Source organism: Eutrigla gurnardus (assembly GCF_963514095.1).
Source record: "Eutrigla gurnardus genome assembly, chromosome: 17".
In the NCBI taxonomy this organism is placed as follows: Eukaryota; Metazoa; Chordata; class Actinopteri; order Perciformes; family Triglidae; genus Eutrigla; species Eutrigla gurnardus.
In genome coordinates, this window is record NC_139928.1 from 21,287,641 (window position 1) to 21,308,553 (window position 20,913).

At 45.5% G+C, this 20,913-nt stretch overlaps 2 protein-coding genes across 2 annotated transcripts in view; both read left to right on the forward strand.

Annotated features, from left to right (window-relative positions):
- LOC311027493 (major histocompatibility complex class I-related gene protein-like) overlaps positions 1-17,229 on the forward strand; it is a 60,248-nt gene extending 43,019 nt beyond the window's left edge. The window contains exon 10 of the mRNA XM_084031515.1: positions 15,740-17,229. Coding sequence (XP_083887641.1) covers positions 15,740-15,749 — 10 coding nt within the window. The 3' untranslated portion in view covers positions 15,750-17,229. The remainder of the gene's footprint in view (positions 1-15,739) is intronic.
- On the forward strand, positions 765-14,382 carry LOC311027443 (major histocompatibility complex class I-related gene protein-like). The gene is made up of 4 exons (XM_084031469.1): positions 765-838; positions 1,731-1,997; positions 12,908-13,290; positions 13,785-14,382. The coding sequence occupies exons 1-4, from the start codon at positions 781-783 to the stop codon at positions 14,181-14,183; spliced, it is 1,107 nt and encodes a 368-aa protein (XP_083887595.1). The 5' UTR covers positions 765-780; the 3' UTR covers positions 14,184-14,382.
- Positions 17,230-20,913: the final 3,684 nt, after the last annotated feature.

Here is a 20,913-nt window from a genome sequence, read left to right on the forward strand (position 1 = left end):
TTATAACTGGTCACAAACTCCGTCATACTCTGTTTGTTCTCCATCAAACTCCCACTAGCGCCGCGATGCTAACTTGCGAGCCGTCTCCAGCTAGCATGCTAAGCTAACTAGCTTAGCTTCGTATGCTAACGGGAAGAGATGAGAGATCAGAGCTAAAACATTCAGACAAATAAATATGAAAAGCCCATCCAGACAGGTTTATCCAGACATACAGAGACTCTGGAGGGTCAGTACTGGTGAAGCTAACAGACACCTTCTCAACACCACGAAGGAACTCTCCGTTTCTCGATGTTTCTACTGACGCCAGGTGCCATTTTGCTAAAAGACAAACATCAATTAAGACACATTTGGAGCTCTTGTTTGTTGTCGACAGCCAGACTGAACACAAGCAGACTAAGACACTACTGCAGAGTATGTGAGCATCATTCAAACATTTCTGCACATTACATTGCATTAGCCTGCCGATGACCCCAGCAGAGCTGATCAGCAGGAGGTTAAATGCTCCTTTCAGGTGCGGACAGCGTTGAGAAACCAGAATAAAGGGTCTCCAGCGTCCTCTCACGCAGGCTGAAATAACATCGCTCCACTTTAACTTTCGTTATTAACCTCAGTGGCTCAGTCTTACCCGGCTATTAGTGACGTCGGTGCTCAGCTAAAATCCCCATTGGCTCAGACGGAGGGTGAAGTCAGCGCACCACTACTGCCAGGACCGTTATCACTTTGCCTCCACAATAATAACAAGTGAAGAGTTGAAGACAGCTTGAGAAGCGACAGGTGACGATGGAGACGTGGACTGTGCTTCTTCTCCTGGCCGTCGGCCTCCACAGCGCGGCCGCAGGTGAGTCCACACTTTAGTTGTTGGCTTTTAAGTTGCTCGCTTGTAACAGAAGAACTGCGTCATGTCTTTAAGCCCTGTTTATATGAGCCGACGCTTCTTTCGGTCGTCTTTGCTGTTCAGCTCCAGGACTTCCTCCAAGTTCGGGATGAAATGTGTCTCCACACTGAAACACTCGTCTGTTTGAATGTAGTACGTCACTACTGAGTTGGTTTGGTCAGATCTGAAGCTGTTTAGTAGAACTTCACTCACAAATCATCCGTATTAGCACATATTATCATATTACATATATATCATATCAGTGTGTATAAATATTGTGTGATAAGTAAGAAGAATTCCAGGTGAAGAAATGACAAAGTTTGAGGTAATTCATGAGCAGCGTCTCCATTACATAGTTTGTCCTCCAGAGGGAGCTATTTCATGTTTAAACAACAGCAGCTAATGAATCTGTATGAAGTCTGTTCATGTTATGTGTTTATATTAAAAATGCTATCGGCTGATGTAGAACAAATATTAATATATCAGAATATTCTGGAATATAAAGCTGAGAGGATTTGGTTTCACACAACATGTTGTTTAACAACGATGTTGAGATTTAACTTCAGTTTACAGAAATCAAGATTTATGAAAGTGAGGGACAAACGGTCAGATTTGGTTTCTTGGTTCTTTCTGTATTTAAAAAAATAACTTTTATACTCAAACATCTGAAATCCACAAACACTCTGACGACAACATCAAACAAAATAAAACCTATTAGTTGAATATGAAAAATAACAAACAGCAATAGAAGAGAGAGAGAAGTAGTTCTTTTGGATTGTGTGTGCAGGAAAACAACATTGTTCAGTGATTTGTTGAAGATAAAAACTGAGATCATGATGTTCATCTTGTGTTGCAGAGATTCACTCTCTGGAGTATTTCAACACGGCGTCCTCTGGAGTCCCAAACTTCCCAGAGTTTGTGGCTGTTGCATTGGTTGATGACGTTGAGATAATTCACTATGACAGCAACACCATGAGAGCAGAACCCAAACAGGACTGGATGAGCAGAATCAAAGAAGATGATCCTCAGTACTGGCAGAGTCACACTGAGATCTGTGTGGGTGTTCAGCATGCCGACAAAAACAAAATTGAAGTTACAAAGCAGCACTTCAACCAAAGTGGAGGTTTGTTTATGTTTCACTTCATTTTGACAACATTTGGTTTATACTTTCATCCAGTATTTTAATAAACACACACACACACACACACACACACACACACACACACACACACACACACACACACACACACACACACACAAACACACACACACACACACACACACACATCCACTAGATAATCAGCAGAACATTGATTATCAGTCTTTTATTTAATAAATCAGAAAACATGTTCTAGTTCCAGTTTCTCTAATTAGATAATTTTCTGCATTTCTGTGTTTTATATAATTAGGGAGGCAGTGCTAAGCACAGCCACCTACTGTTTGCAGAGACAAACAGTAGGTGGCTCTTCTTACCATTTTTTGATTCCCTAAAACTACCAAACGAAAACGAGCACCTAGGCGAATGTTACATCAAAACGTGCGGCTTGATCGGGATCGGTGTGCTATTAAAAAAGAAGTCCAGAATATTAATCACCGCAAAAACTCCCATAGGAATGAATGGGACGGACGAAAAAAAGAGAGCAGAAATTGTAGCTTTTCAAACGCCTGCTGCTCAGTCATACTTTCACCTAGAAACTCCATTTAAACTCTAAAACGTAGACACAAGTATTGTGTCCTGGTGTGTCAATCCGCGTTTCAATAGCTCATATAGTTTTTGATCAATGACTGTTCAATGACCATGATTGTTTTGGGAGAAATCATGAGATTATAATGGGTGTGTATTGCGCGGAACCTTCTGGGCTAGAGTGCGTGACATCATCAGTTAGAGTGTGAGGGCTTCTCAGATTTTTTTCCTTTCCAAACTCCTCCCGGCCACAATCTTCACTCTACAGACGTGATATTTTCCAATTTTGTAGACAAACTTGTCCTGTCTCTCACAATGTGCTCAAAATCTCTGTGAGATTTACAGAATTTGAACTAGCAACCTCTAAGCGCGGCGTCTTTTTTTCTCCTCATCCGCTCCAATGTTAATTGAGAAGCAGATTTTCAAAGAAACCTGATATGAACAGCATTTCTAACTCGCCCTAGCGTCCACATTTCTGACACTAGGAAAAAATAAAAGTCATCAGTGTCTCCAGCCGAGTCTTGTGGCGCTAACGGTGCGGAAATTTTGGCGATAGGAGTTTCGGTGTGAGCGTGGCAAGCTTTTGTTCGGACCTTCCGCAGAGGGGGAATGGAGCGATAGAAAGAAGCAGAGAGAGGCTCCAAAGCAGTCATACACACGCAGCAAGGGCCGTTGCCATGGTGACAGCACTGTGGGGCACTGATCTTCATAACTGACAGCAGGTGTGCTCTGATTGGTGGACAAGAATGTACTAAAAACTACATTTAGTAGTGGGATATGTAGTTTTTTTAGTCAAACGTCTTCTGCTCGTCCATACTTTCACCTAGAAACTCCATTTAAACTTTAAAATGGAGACACGAGTGGTGTGCTCTGATTGGTGGACAAGAATGTACTAAAAACTACATTTAGTAATGGGATATGTAGTTTTTTTAGTCAAACGTCTTCTGCTCGTCCATACTTTCACCTAGAAACTCCATTTAAACTTTAAAATGGAGACACGAGTGGTGTGCTCTGATTAGTGGACAGGAATGTACTAAGAACTACATTTAGTAGTGGGAAATGTAGTTTTTTTAGTCAAACGTCTTCTTCTCGTCCATACTTTCACCTAGAAACTCCATTTAAACTTTAAAATGGAGACACGAGTGGTGTGCTCTGATTGGTGGACAGGAATGTACTAAAAACTACATTTAGTAATGGGAAATGTCGTTTTTTTAGTCAAACCTCTTCTGCTCGGGCATACTTTCACCTAGAAACTCCATTTAAACTTTAAAATGGAGACAGGAGTGGTGTGCTCTGATTGGTGGACAGGAATGTAGTAAAAACTACATTTAGTAGTGGGAAATGTAGTTTTTTGAGTCAAACGTCGTCTGCTCGGTCATTCTTTCACCTAGAAACTCCGTTTAAACTTTAAACTTTTACCCCCGGGCGGTGGCCCACTGCCTCCCTCTCAAAATTTCCCGGCGGGGGAATTTTCTAGTTTTGTATTAACTCCTGTTCAGTGTTGTTCAGACAAAAGATTTGAAGATTCAACCTCAGTTCTGATTCTGGTCCACCTCAGCTCTGATGGGGCCTCAGTCCTGCTCACACTGTAGTTCATTAAAGTTAATGCTTTCTCCTTCATTGACGTGATGTTTAGTGTCATTTCCACACAGAAATAATTCTGAGCTTTTTAATTCTTTAATTAGGGAGGCAGTGCGAAGCACAGCCACCTACTGTTTGTAGACAACAAACAGTAGGTGCTATTTGAATCTTGCGTGTTTTTTCGTATTCTTCCTCCTCCCTTTTTTGATTCGCTACTCGTCCCAAACAAAAGCGAGCACCTAGGCGAATGTTATATCAAAACGTGCGGCTTGATCGGGATCGGTGTGCTATTTAAAAGATGTCCAGAATATTAATTTTTCGCGACGTAAGTCACCGCAAAAACTCCCATAGGAATGAATGGGACGGACGAAAAAAAGAGAGCAGAAATTGTAGCCTTTCAAACGCCTGCTGCTCAGTCATACTTTCACCTAGAAACTCCATTTAAACTCTAAAACGTAGACACAAGTCTTGTGTCCTGGTGTGTCAATCCGCGTTTCAATAGGTCATATAGTTTTTGATCAATCACTGTTCAATGACCATAATCGTTTTGGGAGAAATCATGAGATTATAATGGGCGTGTATTGCGCAGAACCTTCTGGGCTAGAGTGGGTGACATCATCGCTTAGAGTGTGAGGGCTCCTCGAAATACTTCAGATTTTTTTCCTTTCCAAACTCCTCCCGGCCACAATCTTCACTCTACAGACGTGATATTGTCCTGTCTCTCACAATGTGCTCAAAAACTCTGTGACATTTACAGAATTTGAACTAGCAACCTCTAAGCGCAGCCACGTCGGTTGTTCTCCCAATTGACTGCAATACAAATTGAGAAGCAGATTTTCAAAGAAACCTGAAATGAGCAGCATTTCTAACTTGCCCTAGCGTCCACATTTCTGACACTAGGAAAAAATATGCAAAATGGCATCAGTGTCTTCAGCAGAGTCTTGTGGCGCTAACGGTGTGAAAATCTTGGCGATAGGAGTTTCGGTGTGAGCGTGGCAAGCTTTTGTTTGGACCCTCCGTGAAGCCGAAATGGAGAGATAGTGAGAGGCAGAGTGAGGCTTGAAGGCAGTCATACACACGGACCAAGGGCCGTTGCTATGGTGACGGCACTCTGGGGCTCTGATCTTGATAACTGACAGCAGGTGTGCTCTGATTGGTGGACAGGAAGGAGCAGTCAGTGGGAAATGTCGTTTTTTTTGTCAAACATCTTCTGCTCAGGCATACTTTCACCTAGAAACTCAATTTAAACTTTAAAATGGAGACACATGTCTGTCTATATCTCTCTGTCTCACTCAGAAGTGATAGCAGGTGCGCTCTGATTTGCCGATAGGAGCAGTCAGTGGGAGTTGGAGTTTTTCAAACAATACATAGTACCTAGTAGTTCTCAGTACTTGAGCCTCAGTAGTACTCGGTAGTACAGAGTACTTGAGTGACAGCTGAGCTTGGTGACATGTAGTGCTTCGCACTCAACTGTTTGCCAGTACATAGTACCTAGTAGTTCTCAGTACTTGAGTCTCAGAAGTACTCGGTAGTACTCGGTAGTACTCGGTAGTACTTGAGTGACAGCTGAGCTCGGTGCCATGTACTGGCAAACAGTTGAGTACGAAGCACTCAACTGTTTGACAATACATAGTACCTAGTAGTTCTCAGTACTTGAGTCTCAGAAGTACTCGGTAGTACTCAGTACTTGAGTCTCAGTAGTACTGAGTACTTGAGTGACAGCTGAGCTCGGTGACATGTATCAAACTGTTAGTGGGTCATGCTATGTAGAGTCGAGGTGAAGTCTGAACAGGTGATCTTCCTTTTTCGGAAGATGGCAAATGACTCTGCTGTCCTGACATTAGTCGGGAGTTCGTTCCACTACTGAGGACCAGAACAGAGAAGAGTCTGGACTTTGCTGAGCGACATTTGTTTGATTTCAGCGATGGTGGTACCAGCCGGCCAGCTGAAGTAGAGGAGCGAAGTGCTCGCTTCGGGGCATGAGGTTTGACCAGTGTTTGAAGGTAGATGGGTGCCGTTCCATTGATGGCCCTGAAGGCCAGTGTTATAAATTCCCCTTGTGAGTAAGCAAAGACACCTTATTAATATGTTAATTTGTATAATGTAATGTTCATCTAAATATGTGAATCATTTGAGTCAGGCAGTTTACAGGGCAGCTATGTTGATGTTTGGGGTCCTTAAAAAAAGTCAGCGTGTTGAACAAAATGTGTGTACTGAACGGCGGCTGAAAAAGTTTATATAAAGAAAGTTGAAAACGTCGAAACGGTGTCCTTATTCCCTAACCGGAGTATGATCACGGGTGAAGTGGTCCCAGCACAACTGTTTCCCCCACAGTTCTTCAATATTGGTCCTTCGAGCCGGATCTCTTCACTTGCGACGGAGAAATGGACACGCCGATAATAACGTCCGCGGACAGCGCCGCACTCGGAGCAAGACAGCGACAGCTTCCAGCTAGGCTAGAAAGCTACCAGGTTAGCCTTCCACAGTCACTCATTCCTCACGGTGCCCGCGCTAAAGACCAAAGAGAAAGCGTCGGCGCACAGCAGCTGCAGTCACTGAGCCTACAGACCGAGTCTGTGCGTATAGCGGACCAGCTGCACGGAGCGCACGCTATTCCCGATCGTCTTTTATCGCCTGGAGCGGCGGACAAGGTGAGCGAGTGGGACATGGCGATGCTCGGTAGAGACTTGCCCAGCCAGCTAACAGGCCATATGAGCCCCCCATCAGTGGCGCCCGCAGAGCAGAGCTATCAAAGCAGTTATCCTGGTATACGGCCACCAGACCATCTCAATATGAGCATCCCACCATATCAATCACCCTGGTTAAGTGGTCGAGTAGTTTGCAGCACCCCTCTGCCACAGCCATCCAACCTTCAGCTTGGATCAGCTAGACTACTTCAACACGAGCCACAACTGTCTACACTGCCATATACCACCTCTGCAGCATTAAAGCTTCAAGCAGCAACGACTCCTACACCAGGTAGTAGACAGGAGAACTACACACTGACGCAGTCTCTGCCATCAACTGTGACATCTGTATGGGCACCGCCTCCCCCCACTACGCTGAATGTGTCCCTGCTGCAGCCTCCTCCTCAAGCACCACAAGTAGTGAGTTATACAAGTTCACAGATACCAGCTACATCTGGCTACCAGTCTAACCAGCCTCCTACACCGACGGTTAACAATGTACAGGACAGAGTGCCACCAGCTGCACAGCTGCAATACCTGCCCATGCAGACAACATCAGTAAATCCAGCATCAGTGCAGCAATACATCCCACTCAGGTCGGCGCAGCCAGTTATCAATCCGTCGTCCTACAACCCTGTCCTTCCCCTGAGGACCGCCTATCAGCCTCCATCAACCATCTCTACACAGCCAATATACCAGCTGCCACTGCCACTGCAGAACCAACATCTGCAATTCTACCAGCCTCTGTCTCCTCCTCCAACTCAGCCAGCCTATCAACTGGTGTCTGCCCCCGCTGGTTTCACCCAGCAGCAGCCTGCGTCATCTCTACAGGTTCAGTACAGCCCCCAGTCCCAGTATACACCACTGCAGGTACCGTACACCGTCCAGTCCCCCAGACAGCCAGTTCCAGTACCTGAACTGCCTAAGTTAATACATGACAGTGAGAGAGAGTTCGCTGACTTAAAAATGTCGCTGGACCATCTGCTCAATCCGCACACTGAACTTTCTGAACATTACAAATACCGTGTGCTTATGGAACACTTGGTCCTGGACGAAGCCAAACTAATAGCTCAGTCTTGCAGACATTATGCACAACCCTACACCGTCACCATGCAGGCTCTGCAGAGACAGTACGGGCAGCCGCATCAGTTGGCACAAAGTGAGATTGCAGCCATCCTGAACTCTCCTGATCTCAAATCTGGAGACCCCAAAGCCTTCCAGAGCTTCGCCCTCAACGTTGATTTGCTGGTGGGAATGCTAACCCCGTTGGAAGGGCCAAATGGGATGGAAGTGATGTCTACTGGCCATGTTGACCGACTACTTAGCAAACTCCCTAGACATATGAGGGACAACTTTGTGGAGCATCTACAGATCCAGGGGCGGCTCAGCACCAGCACGCTAAACCCATATAACCTCAGAGACCTCGCAGACTGGCTCAAGGTGAAGGCAGAAGCTCAGAGACTGTCCGCAAAAATGGCACAGCGCCATCGAGCTGAAGGAGCACCGCCTCCCAAAGGAGACAGACCTGTCCCTACTCCCCGGCCTCGAACTCAGCCTGTCTCTGTGTATCACGGTGCGGACCAGTCCAAATCAGCCGAGATGCCTCGGCCAGCAGCTAAGCAACAAAGGTTTAAGAGGATGTGTCTCTTCTGCAAAAGCACCGAGCACTACTTGTCACAGTGTCCAGACATTATTCAACGCTCAACACAAGAAATTGAGAAGTGTCGCAACTGTGGCCGTACTAACCACGACCAAGAGAGCTGCACTTTAAAGAAACCATGCAGTGAGTGTCAAGAGATCCACCTGAGAGTGCTGCACGATGTCACCAGGCCAGGTCCCCGTGTCTACCTCATCACACCCAAAGACTGCACCTCAGCTGCTAACTCTATACAAGGAGGGAAAGTATACCTCAAGGTGGTGCCGGTCATCATCAGTCATGGGACCAAATCACTGCAGACCTATGCAATCCTTGATGATGGGGCTGAACGCACCATAATCCTCCCAGCTGCAGTTCGAGACCTGGGGCTCAGAGGCAGAGCGGAGTCCCTCACCCTGCGGACTGTTCGTCAGGATGTTGTTCACCTCACTGGAGCATCGGTTGACTTTCATGTGGCCTCTCCAGCATTACCATCAGAACAGCATTTGGTCGAAAGGGCCTATACAGCAGGTCAACTTACCCTGACAGAGCAATCCTATCAAATAGCAGCGCTCCAGAGACGCTACCGCCACCTGAGAGGGTTACAACTGCAGAGCTTCAATAAGGTGCAACCACTGCTGCTCATCGGCGCAGATTATACTCACCTGATCACTGCCATAGAACCGGTGAGGTTTGGCCCAAAGGGAGGACCTGTAGCTATCCGTACAGCACTCGGCTGGACACTTCAGGGTCCAGATGGTTCACAGTCCCCTGCTGCATCATGCTACTACACCGCCTTCAAGCCAACACCAGACGACATCTACCAACACGTCGAACGCCTCTGGCAGCTTGATGTGCTTCCATTCCGTAGTGAGCGGTTAGCAGTGCGGTCCCGCCTGGATCAGGAAGCGGTGAGCGTCTTGGAAGCACGCACTAGGAGAGTGAAGGTTGGTGACACACTTCGCTACGCCACACCTCTGCTCCGGGTAAAGCACTGAAAGCAGATGTTGAAGCAGTGATGCCAACGCTACGCAGTACAGAGAGACGACTACTTAAAGACCCTGTCAAAGCTAAAATATATGACGCAGAGATCCAGAAGCTTATAGATGGTGGGTGTGTCACAAAGCTCGAAGAGGGAGACAGCTCCAGTGAGTCATGGTTCATACCTCATCACCTCGTCCATCACAATGGCAAACATCGTCTGGTCTTTGACTGCTCCTTTAATCATGGTGGTCTCTCCCTCAACGAGCTGTCGCCATCAGTGAAGACATCAGAGCCATGTTCCATCAGGTTCGGCTCCTACCTGAGGACCGACCGTTGCTGAGGTTTGTTTGGAGGAACGTGCAAAGGGAGAAACTGCCTGATGTCTACCAATGGCAGGTTTTGCCATTTGGCACCACGAGCAGCCCGTGTTGTGCAACATTTGCTCTGCAAAAACATGTCAAAGAAAATGCTGCAGGAAATGAAGACTTTCTGCAGTCCGTCGAACAGTCTTTCTATGTGGACAATTGTCTTCAGAGCCTGTCAACAACTGAGTCAGCCAAGCTTCTAGTGGACAAGATGCGACAATGTCTGGCCTCAGGAGGGTTCGAGATTCGACAGTGGGCAAGCTCACCTTGTGTATCGCCCAGACCTGCTTATGGACTGACTCCACGACAGTTCTTACCTGGCTGACCTCTCAGTCGTGTAAGTTCAAGGTCTTCGTGGGAACCCGGGTTTCTGAGATCCAGGAATTGACTGCCTCGCACACCTGGGGGTATGTGGATACAGCTAACAATCCAGCCGACGATCTCAGACATGGCAAGACGCTACCTGAGCTGGCAGCACCAAGTCGTTGGATCCAGGGACCAGCATTCCTTCGCCGCCCACCGGATGAATGGCCATCACGTCCTACTCCTAATGCTACAGAGCCCGAAGACAGTCGTGAGTTAAAACAGAGTGTTTTTTGTGCCCTCACACAGACAAGCTCACCACTCAAGATACCAGACATCACCCAGTTCAGCAACTGGAGGGAGCTGGTCAAGGCTACTCAGCAGTCCCTCCATGGGGCGGCGGCCGACCCTGCTCCGCCACTGTGTGACCTTCGAGATGCAGAAGTCCACCTGCTGAAGACCAGCCAAGCAGACTGCTTCTCTGAAGAAGTCAGATGCCTTAGAGCAGGCAAGCCCGTGCCCCCCAGCAGTAGGCTGAGTACGCTCGCTCCAGAATTAGACCCCACAATGGGTCTTATACGGGTTGGAGGACGCCTGCGCCGTTTAGGCAGCTCTAGCCCCACTGACATTCACCCGATTCTGTTGGATCCACATCATGCAGTTACCACGCTCCTCATTAAAGAGACGGATGCTCAACTACACCACCCCGGGCCTGATAGGGTGCTTGCGGAGATGAGGCGCCACTATTGGATTCTGCGGGGAAGGCAGGCTATCAAGAAGTACCAGAGAGCTTGCGCTGGGTGCATGAAGTGGAGAGGGAAGCCAGTGGTGCCGAGGATGGCAGACCTGCCCTCTGCCCGTCTGTGGCTGCTCAAACCTCCATTCTTCTCAACAGGCGTGGACTGCTTCGGGCCGTACATGGTCAAGGTTGGGAGGCGGAGTGAAAAGCGCTGGGGGATTATTTTTAAATGTCTCACCACACGATGTATACATCTGGACCTGCTCACCAGCCTCGACACAGATGCTTTCCTCCTAGCACTGAGACGGTTCATCACGCGGAGAGGCACCCCCTTTGAGATCCTCTCTGACCAGGGGACTAACTTCCGAAGGGCAGATAAGGAGCTGACGGAGGCCTTTGCAGCAATGGAGTCACAGTTGCAGGAGAGGCTTGCAGAAAAGCAGATTAAGTTCCGTTTTAACCCACCAGCATCTCCCCACTTTGGTGGTATCTGGGAGCGCGAGATTCAATCAGTCAAGAAATCCCTGCAAGTGGTCATAGGTGCACAAGCGCTCCAAGAGGAGGTTCTGCTCACACTCCTCATCGAGGTGGAAGACATCCTCAATGCCAAGCCGTTAGGATATGTATCTTCGGATGTGGCCGATCCAGACCCAGTGACGCCTAGCATGCTGTTGATGGGGCAGCAGGATGCCTCTCTCCCACAAGTCACCTATGCTCCCGACGCCCTCACCAGGAGGCGCTGGCGTCATTGCCAGATGATGGCGGACCACTTCTGGACAGAGTTCATCAGAAACTACTTACCCACTCTTCAAACCCGCCAGAGGTGGCGCCAACACACAGATCATCTCCTCCTGGTTACAGTTGTGATGATTGTTGATCCTCAGCTTCCACGTGCTCACTGGCCAATGGGGAGGGTGGTCAAGCTGAATGCAAGTGATGATGGATGTATACGGACAGCTGAGGTCAGAGTTGGCGAGAAGACTTACCTGAGACCAGTGGCTCGGCTGGTCCAGCTGTCAGCTCTTCCCGAAGATAATCCTGGTTAAAGGACTCTTGTTGTGGGAATTTATGTTTATTTCAAAATAGCCATGCTATTTAGGGGGCGGCTGTTATAAATTCCCTTTGTGAGTAAGCAAAGACACCCTATTAATATGTTAATTTGTTAAATATAATGTTCATCTAAATATGTGAATAATTTGAGTCAGGCAGTTTACAGGGCAGCTATGTTGATGTTTGGGGTCCTTAAAAAAAGTCAGCGTGTTGAACAAAATGTGTGTACTGAACGGCGGCTGAAAAAATGTATATAAAGAAAGTTGAAAACGTCGAAACAGTGTCCTTATTCCCTAACCGGAGTACGGGTGAAGTGGTCCCAGCACAACTGTTTCCCCCACAGTTCTTCAATAGCCAGTGCCATCGTCTTGAATTGGATGCGTGCTGCAACAGGGAGCCAGTGGAGGTCACGGTGGAGGGGGGTCACATGGGATAATTTCGGTAGATTGAAGACAAGGCGTGCTGCAGCGTTCTGGATACGCTGCAATGGTTTAGTCGCCGAGGCCGGGAATCTGGCCAGGAGAGAGTTGCAGTAGTCAAGGCGGGAGATGACCAGTGCTTGGACCAGGAGTTGCGTATGCACCTTAACATGAATACAACCTATATTGAGCACATACAAATCTTCTTTGTTTAATATTATGGGGGCCCTCTACCGGGTCAATATAAGTCTTGGGGCTACTTGGCCTGAAAACGTTGAAGACCTCTGGTCTAGAGGGGTAAAATACGATGGCAAAGCGAAGCTGGAACACTTTATGTTCACAATGACCAGGCAAAGCGAACTGCAACACGGACTTGAAGAGAACCTTACTCAGACCATCTCCCCCTGAGACGTCCACACTGTCCAGGTGATGGTTGGCTTTCATGGAGCCAATAACAGCAGCAGGTGTAGCTCCTCTGTTGTCTGTGGATCAATGTGTCTCCATGGAAACGATGTGATATTAACTGATGATCTCACTCTGGTTTAATTCTCTCTCTCTCTCTCTCTCTCTCTCTCTCTCTATCAGGTGTCCACATTCTCCAGAAGATAATTGGCTGTGAATGGGATGATGAGACCAATGAAGGAAATGGTTTCTTTCAATATGGTTATGATGGAGAAGACTTCATTGCGTTTGACCTGAAGACAAAGACATGGATCGTTCCAAAACAACAGGCTGTCATCACCAATCACAAGTGGGATATTAATAAAGCTTGGCTAGAACGGGATAAACATGACATCACCTATCATTGTCCTGAGTTACTGAAGAAGTATTTGAAGTACGGGAGGAGCTCTCTGCTGAGAAAAGGTAGAATCCCTGTCACTGCCCTGTTCCTGTCTGTCTCAGTTCCTGTCTCTGTCTTCGTCTCACCCTCTGTCCTACCTTCCTCATCTGGCCGCCCTCACACCAGGGCCATTTGATCCGTACTGTGCACGGTTACCTGTTGCACATACGTCATCACGTCGTAATACAACACACGTATGGCTTGATGTTGTTTTCAGGGAACGCCGTCTCCAAGTCATCACAACAGAGAATGACACAGAGAACATGCCTAAAACTTTACTGACAAGTCACATCCGCACATATTTCTAGTAAACACGCGATTTCGAGCAGACAGCGCAAGCGTACTGGATTTTGGAAGGAGATACACGGCGGCATTTTTATTAAGTACCAGTCTGGTACAGGCTTGGAGCAGTGTGAGTGCAAGTCTCATTATCTCTACTGTCTCTCCCTTCTTTTCTCACTTATCTTCACATCACAGTTATTTACATTGAAAACATACAAACATAAATCGTGTATGTGTCACTAAGGCATTTCAGATACATCAGACATGATCATTAATACACAGCAGATAATAATAATAATGATAAAGAACCTCTAACCCGTCTCTCTCTCCTCAGAGCTTCCCTCAGTGTCCTTCCTCCAGAAGACTCCCTCCTCTCCAATCAGCTGCCACGCTACAGGTTTCTACCCTCAAAGAGCCGTACTGTTCTGGAGGAGAGATGGAGAGGATCTCCATGAGGACGTGGACCTCGGAGAGATCCTCCCCAACCACGATGGAACCTTCCAGATGAGTGCTGACCTGAAACTCTCAGTGGCAGCTGAAGACCGGAGCAGGTACGAGTGTGTTTTTCAGCTCTCTGGTGTGAAGAAGGACATCGTCACCACACTGGACGTCATCAGGAGCAACAAAGGTGAGACTGAGACCAGAAGTGATGAAGGTGGGAAGCACATGCTGAGAAACATAATCAAACATACAAAATACACGTTTATAAACCGTCTTTTGTTTCTTTTTATGCTTTGAAAGACGTTTTCTTTTCACCCTGTTTGTAAATTAATATTCGTTTTTAAGCTGTAAATGATAAAAACGTTGTGTATCTGTTTTAATGTGCAACCACAGTTCAGAGGTCGTAGGCGCCGTATTGAATGAACTACTGGTCAGTTTTAGAGGATGAGTAGAATGATTTAATAACTGGATGAATGTATGTATCTGTCAGGAGATCAGTCAGGATCACGTTTTCAAAAGGACCAACAAACACACTGAATACAGGATTGTGGTCCGGTTGACAAATGGAGGTTCTTCTCCTGGAACCTGCTTCATCTGTTCAGGTTGTGACTATTTCCTCTTGTTTTGTGCTCAACAGAGAAGCCCACTGACATGACCACCGTCATCATCGTCATCGCTGCAGTCGTACTTCTTGCTCTCGTCCTCGCTGGGATTGGATTCATGGTTCACAAAAAAAAGAACTGTAAGACCCAAACAGAGACGTTGTCTCATCTCTTCTTGATTTCAGGCTTTGAGTTGGTGACTTTATCCAGTAAACTTCAACAACAAGCGCTATAAGGTCACGACTAGAAGACACAAACTCATATTCAATTTCAACATTCATTGTTATTTTTATTGTCAGATTCAGGTTTCATCAGATTTGCTCCTATTTTTCATGTATTTTGTTTAATCCCAGTTTTTCTTTCAGACAAATGCCCGCATACTTGTTAGTACATCTTGTTTTATTATATTAAACATTTTTGTTGCATTGATTTCCAAAAGTGGCTTTCACTGAGTGCTAAAGTTGACACAGCTAAACTTTCATTCCCAATTCAAACTTTAAATAATAATAACATTTAAAAGTAATAATCACTTGAAAAGCAGTCGCTCCCTATATTTTAAAATTTCATTCCAAATGCATGGAAGGATGAATGAGTTCATACGCTAATTATGACAATTTAACACAAATATCTGACGGGATAAAATGATGAATGGGACATTTTTGACATTTTTCGAAATGTCGCGGTGAAGGAGGATTCTCTTATTTGTGTACTTTATTGCTTACAAATTATGTTGTTCAACTACAATATCAATACATTGTATAGTGAAAAGGTCAAGTAGAAAATAATAAGAATGAAATGAAAACAAAATAAAAGGTAGGCTAGTATGACGCTGCAGATATACTGTGAATGTGTATATATATATGTGAGTAGTAACACTATAGACTAGAGAATGTCATGACAGTCACCCAGGATTGACCTTGTGTTGATTTCTTTTGTTCTGTTTTTTTAGACAAGAAGACCCCGTCTGAGACTTCAACTACAGGATCGTTGATTATCCGATCAGGTCCATATCCATCTGTTTGTCCGTACAAAACGCTTCTTTATCTGATTTTGTCCTTTACTTGACTATTGTTTTGTATTTTGGTCTCTTCAGACCCGGAGACTTCAAGCAGCAACACACCGTTGGATAAAAGGTAACTAATGTGTGACGCCTGTACTATCCCAGTGGTTTCACACCTTCCATTTCTGATACCTTATTGCCATATTATTACGTTTTGCACTGTTCATTTTTAATGCTTGTGTATTTGACAGATGTGAGTGACTGCAGGAAGAGGAGGGTGAACTTCAGTCCATAACTTCAGACTCTGTTATGTACAAAGTTTGACACAATCTGAAATCAAATATAAACAAAAGAGCCGGATCACCGACAAAACCGGTTTAATGTCCCTGATATTCACGTGGCCAAAACATTAACGTTGCCAAACGCAACAAGGCTTTAAAAGGAGCAATAATCAATATTTGCGAATTAAAAATGTATCAAATGACGATGCGTAATTTGAAAAGCGACTCGTCCGAGGATTATTGATGCTGTCAGTGATGTCATCGTAGATGCTCATTGATTGGAATACGACATTTCAAAATTAGGTTGGTATATATTTTACAAGTACGATTTGGCTTTTTGTTTTAGTTTACAAATATAATTTTGAAGTTTGTGTGTTCATCTCTAAATAATACAGCATAGCTGAACTTTAATACTTTTAAATGCTTTTTAATGCTGTCAGGCTTTTCACAAATGTAAATTCACATGTCGACACACATCCATGAATTTTCATATCTGCACTCGTAGCATCCGGCAGTTTGATGATAACGAGAGATAACAGATATTAGAGTTTTTCTCTCCGTTGTTGGATCAGTGTTGCCGACCCCGACACACACACACAAACACACACACATTATATACTTCAGAGTTTATTTTCCACTTGTGTGAGTAGTTTGTATATTTCTTGAAAACGTAAGATTGTTTTTACGATGATTGACTTCCTAGAGGTTTTTCTTCGTGTATCTGGAATATGATGATGTGTCAAACAGCCTGTTTTCTCCAAACGGCGAATGATGATGCAACAATTCGTCGTCCCGTCGCTGCAATAAGAACGCCTTTCTAGCTTCTTGTTAGTCGTTCGTATGCCACGGCGTCTGCACTGCAACGTAAACACATCTGAATGAAGAAGCAGCGTCGTGAACAAGTGAGGACGTTTAGAACGTGAGTCTGCCGGTGGAGGGTCAAACAAACACACGACTTGCACCAAGGAGACCGGTGTCCCAGACCCGTGTCCCGGAGCGTTGCTGCTTTCTTTTAAAAGTTCATAGTTTCACGACGCGTTTCCTGTTAACTTGTTTCATTACGTATGCTGCGTAGATTATGTACTGATTTGAAGCCCGACCGTGAAGTTTCCTTAAATCTAACTTAGTTGTGCGACCGCTTCACTGTGGCTGAACGACGTGGGAAAAGCCTGAAATGCTTAATAACGGCACGTGGAAATGTGCTGTTTATTATCTGTCTCATGACATCCAACACTTCAGTTCCATCCCCACTTTCTAATCTCACTGGAAAACATATCTATTTAGACAAGCCTCCTCCCTTTAATTCAGTTGCTCCTTCTACACTGTTTTATTAGGGTTTGCTCGCTGTGATGAATGTCTGATTGATGCTCTCACTGTTTTTATTTGACTTTGTATGGTGACCTTGAGTGTTTAGAAAGGCGCCCATAAAGGAAATAAATTATTATTATTTGTTCACATGAGATCTGGTTGTTTCATCTCTTTTGATGTGTTTTTGAAATATATTTATATTTTTTATATATTTATATTTATGATGGGGGATCCTTAAAGCCTTCTGGGCTGTTTGGAGCTTCTCAGCACACTGATGGTGAAAATGAAATGAGATGTTTCTGAAAGTATGTCCTGCTGGTGTTTTGGGACAGCGGACGTCTGCTCTCTTAGTTTGGTAGAAACTGAGCAGCGATGCTCAGAATCACTTCTGGTGTTGCATCAAGTAGATGATTGTACAACTAAGTTGCTCAATTTCATTATTTTTCTACTTTGTTTTTTTTTTGTCAATAAATTGTCTGATATTCCAAAATGCTGTCTTTTTGTGATTCCATATATGCTTACAGATCTTGTGATATTCAGTTTATTGATATGAAGGATATTGATTATTGGCATATGTATACTAACTGAAGCAACAGGAAGTAAAGAAGGACAACCCAAGACAGAAGGACTACAAAATAAAACAGGAAACCAACAACAACAAGAGACAGAAACTACAAAACAACAGGGGAAACAGAAAAACCCCAAGATCATCACATTCGTTCACTTTAAATGTTGCCCTCACAAGGAATTTTGGGTCGGTGTAATCTCCTTTCCTTTCGTAAAGGAAGATCTGTTGCATCCTATGCTAAAGGAGATCTGAAAGGAAGCATTGCAGCTCCCTTCCTTCAAATTTAGAGAATTAATTTTTATCATGGCGGCCACTTGTTTACTTCCGGGTCACTTCCTAAGCAAAAAAACAAGAGTCCCAAAAACAGGCAGGCAAAAACCCACAAAAAGGAATACTACAGCAGGGATAACAGGCCGAACCACAAGGAACATACTAGACCAAATACACAGAAGGAACTGACAAGGAAACAGAGGGAATACACAGACTATATACACCAGGACTGATTAGGAACGGGGCTCAGGTGGGAAAACATGAGGGCAGGCTGACGAGACAATCAGACACAGCTGATATTGGAATATTAGAAATAGCTTGTCGTTCCTTGGATCTCCAAAAGTAGAGCCAATGCCAAAGCTTTCAGCCAACAAACTCCTCTTCTGTGGTAGGCTACTGTACTGAAGAAAGTACTGGAGCATATAAAGGACTGTATAATTACCAAAGGGATGTAATCTGACTCAAGGAATTTATAACCAAATAATATAATACCTGTGTACGTATTTAACTAAGAGTGAGAGGAGACCAAAAGCTACGTTTAACAATTTAGTCGAAACTGCCGGATACAAAGGGGGCGTTGGAGAGGGGGGACACCTCCCTTGTAGCTGGGGTGAAGATCGGCGGTGCTGCCTGGTAGGGGGGTTTGAACCCGCCTCACGAACCTCGTCTGGATCGAGGGAGACCAGCCTCTTCCTGGGTCCCTCTGGCGACGGGGCCGCGAGCGCATGCTCCTGGATAGCGCTCTTCCCCACGAGAAACACTAGCGGGCGAACGGACGGCAAACGCACCTCCGTCTGCCGATACACCGGGCTGCCGACAGCACGAAACACACGAATATTCTAATTTGCTATAGTTTTCGACTTTACGTCCGCACCGTGCGGTTTCCAACTGCAGGTTGCTAGTGTTGTGAAAAAAACAGTAAGCTTGAATATACGAGGAGAGTCTATGGGTTATATCAATAACAGCGCTTTATTAGCACAAATATCAGGAAAACATATTCCGGCAGTTATACGTGCACGGACCTAGTAGTCAACTCAACATAGGGTTGAATTCACTCAAAAGGCGCTTACAACAGAATGCGCAGCTTATTTCATTGAGACTCCGCATGAGTCTGATTGGCTCATTCTATAGATGCAGGCGGAGCGTAATTTTAGCATGCCGCGGCCTGGTTGGAGCGCTGGGTATCTCCACCCACACTGGCTCATACGATCCATCCCTCTGGGTGCTGTCATCTATGTATGTGTGTGTATGTTGTCGAGATGCACATATATCATATACTCCTCCCCTGTGCGGCTTCCGCTAAGGAATGTATCCTTGGTATGTTGTTTGACCCCTGCCCTTGCTGCTCTCTCGCCTGTGCCTGTGTGTGTGTATGTGTGTGTAGTAATTTAAAACATGTGTGATTAGCTCATGTATTTACATTTTTCTCCACAAATCCCCCTTTTCACACCAACTAGGTGTGAACATTTTGTTTAAAGGTACTCTTTTCCTTCCTCGTCTTCCATGTCCAGGCTCCCATCCTCAAGTTCCTCATTAGCTAGTAGGGGCATCATATATTTTGGTGGGTCTTTTTCTTTAGTCAGTGCAGTTTGCACTAACCTGGAAACCATGGTTCTCAGACATGGAATGCAGCAGCACCCACAGGTGACTAGTATGGCCAGGAAGATGGCTATTGAGGCTGCTAAAGATATTATTACCGCTTTCCATTTTCCAAACACTACTTCCATCCATTTGGTGAACGGGTCATCGACCCCTGATGCTTTGTGCATTTCTTTGGAGAGTGCTCTTAGGTTTTCTAATGCTCGAGTGACTGAGCCATCTGGGGCCGTGTTATTGGGGATTATGGTACAGCAAAGTTTTCCGAACATGGCACAGACACCCCCTTTTTCAGCTAGGAGCATGTCTAGCGCCATTCTATTTTGCATAGTGATGATCGATGTGGGTGCGAGCTGCTCCGCCAGCCCCTCTACTGCATCCCTAGTGGCATTAGCGAGGCGCAAAAGATTATAGTGGATATAGTTAATGCGGTCTACGTTTTTATTGGGGAGTATCCAGAGAAAGATCGATTCGAACCCTGCCCCTACTTGATTGGCCAATTTATACTCGTCTGGCACGCCTCGAGGGATACCTATAGCGTCCACGTATGTGGTCCCTCCAAATGGGTCTTGCAAGCTTGTGTCCCTTTTAGCAAGTATATGTCTTTTTCTTCGCCGGACGAGGGCGTTACGTCCTGAGGGTTTTTTTTATCACTCGACTGCCTATTAACGTAAGGGGCATCCCTAGTCTGACCATGGCGCAGGTGCCTAAGGTGGTGTCGGCCTCTACTCGAGAATAGAGACGCAACCCTCCACAATAGTAAAACAGTCCCGCTCGGGCCCATGGTCCTATCACATCCCCAGATGTTGTCCTATTACACCAATCTGAGGGTATGTTTCCCACATTAACTTTTGGTTTGCTGCTGGTGAAGTTGAAACACTGATACCTGGGATCTTTTCCTTTTATGGCGGTAAAATAGCCGGCCCTAGTTTTATTATCAATGGGTGGGAAGACTGATGCCAGGGATTGGCATCCTGAGGGTGTGGCTTTTCTGGTTAAGTTCATCATACATTCATAACCTACTTTGTCTTTGTCTGGATATAAGGGGGCAGGTTCGACGAACATGGCAGGACGCGCAGCCGCGCATGCTACACATCCCGTCATGTTCTGGCGCTTAGCATTATCCGTAATTCACCTCAACCAAATGTTACTTTCTCCGAAGCCTGTAGCCATTTTTACGACGTCTAAAGGAGTTAATTCTGTGTAATCCTGGGTCATCACTATCGGACTGGTAGTGGGCGGCTTTAGGGCAGTGGAATTAGCTGTGGTCGTATTCGTTGCACTACCTTTACTAGTGGGGGCGTATTTGGGCGGGTATATGTTTACTTGTATTCCTCGTATCTGGTCTTTTCCGGTGACGTCTACTCCTAATGCGATCCATATGCGATTTTTTCCCGTGGAG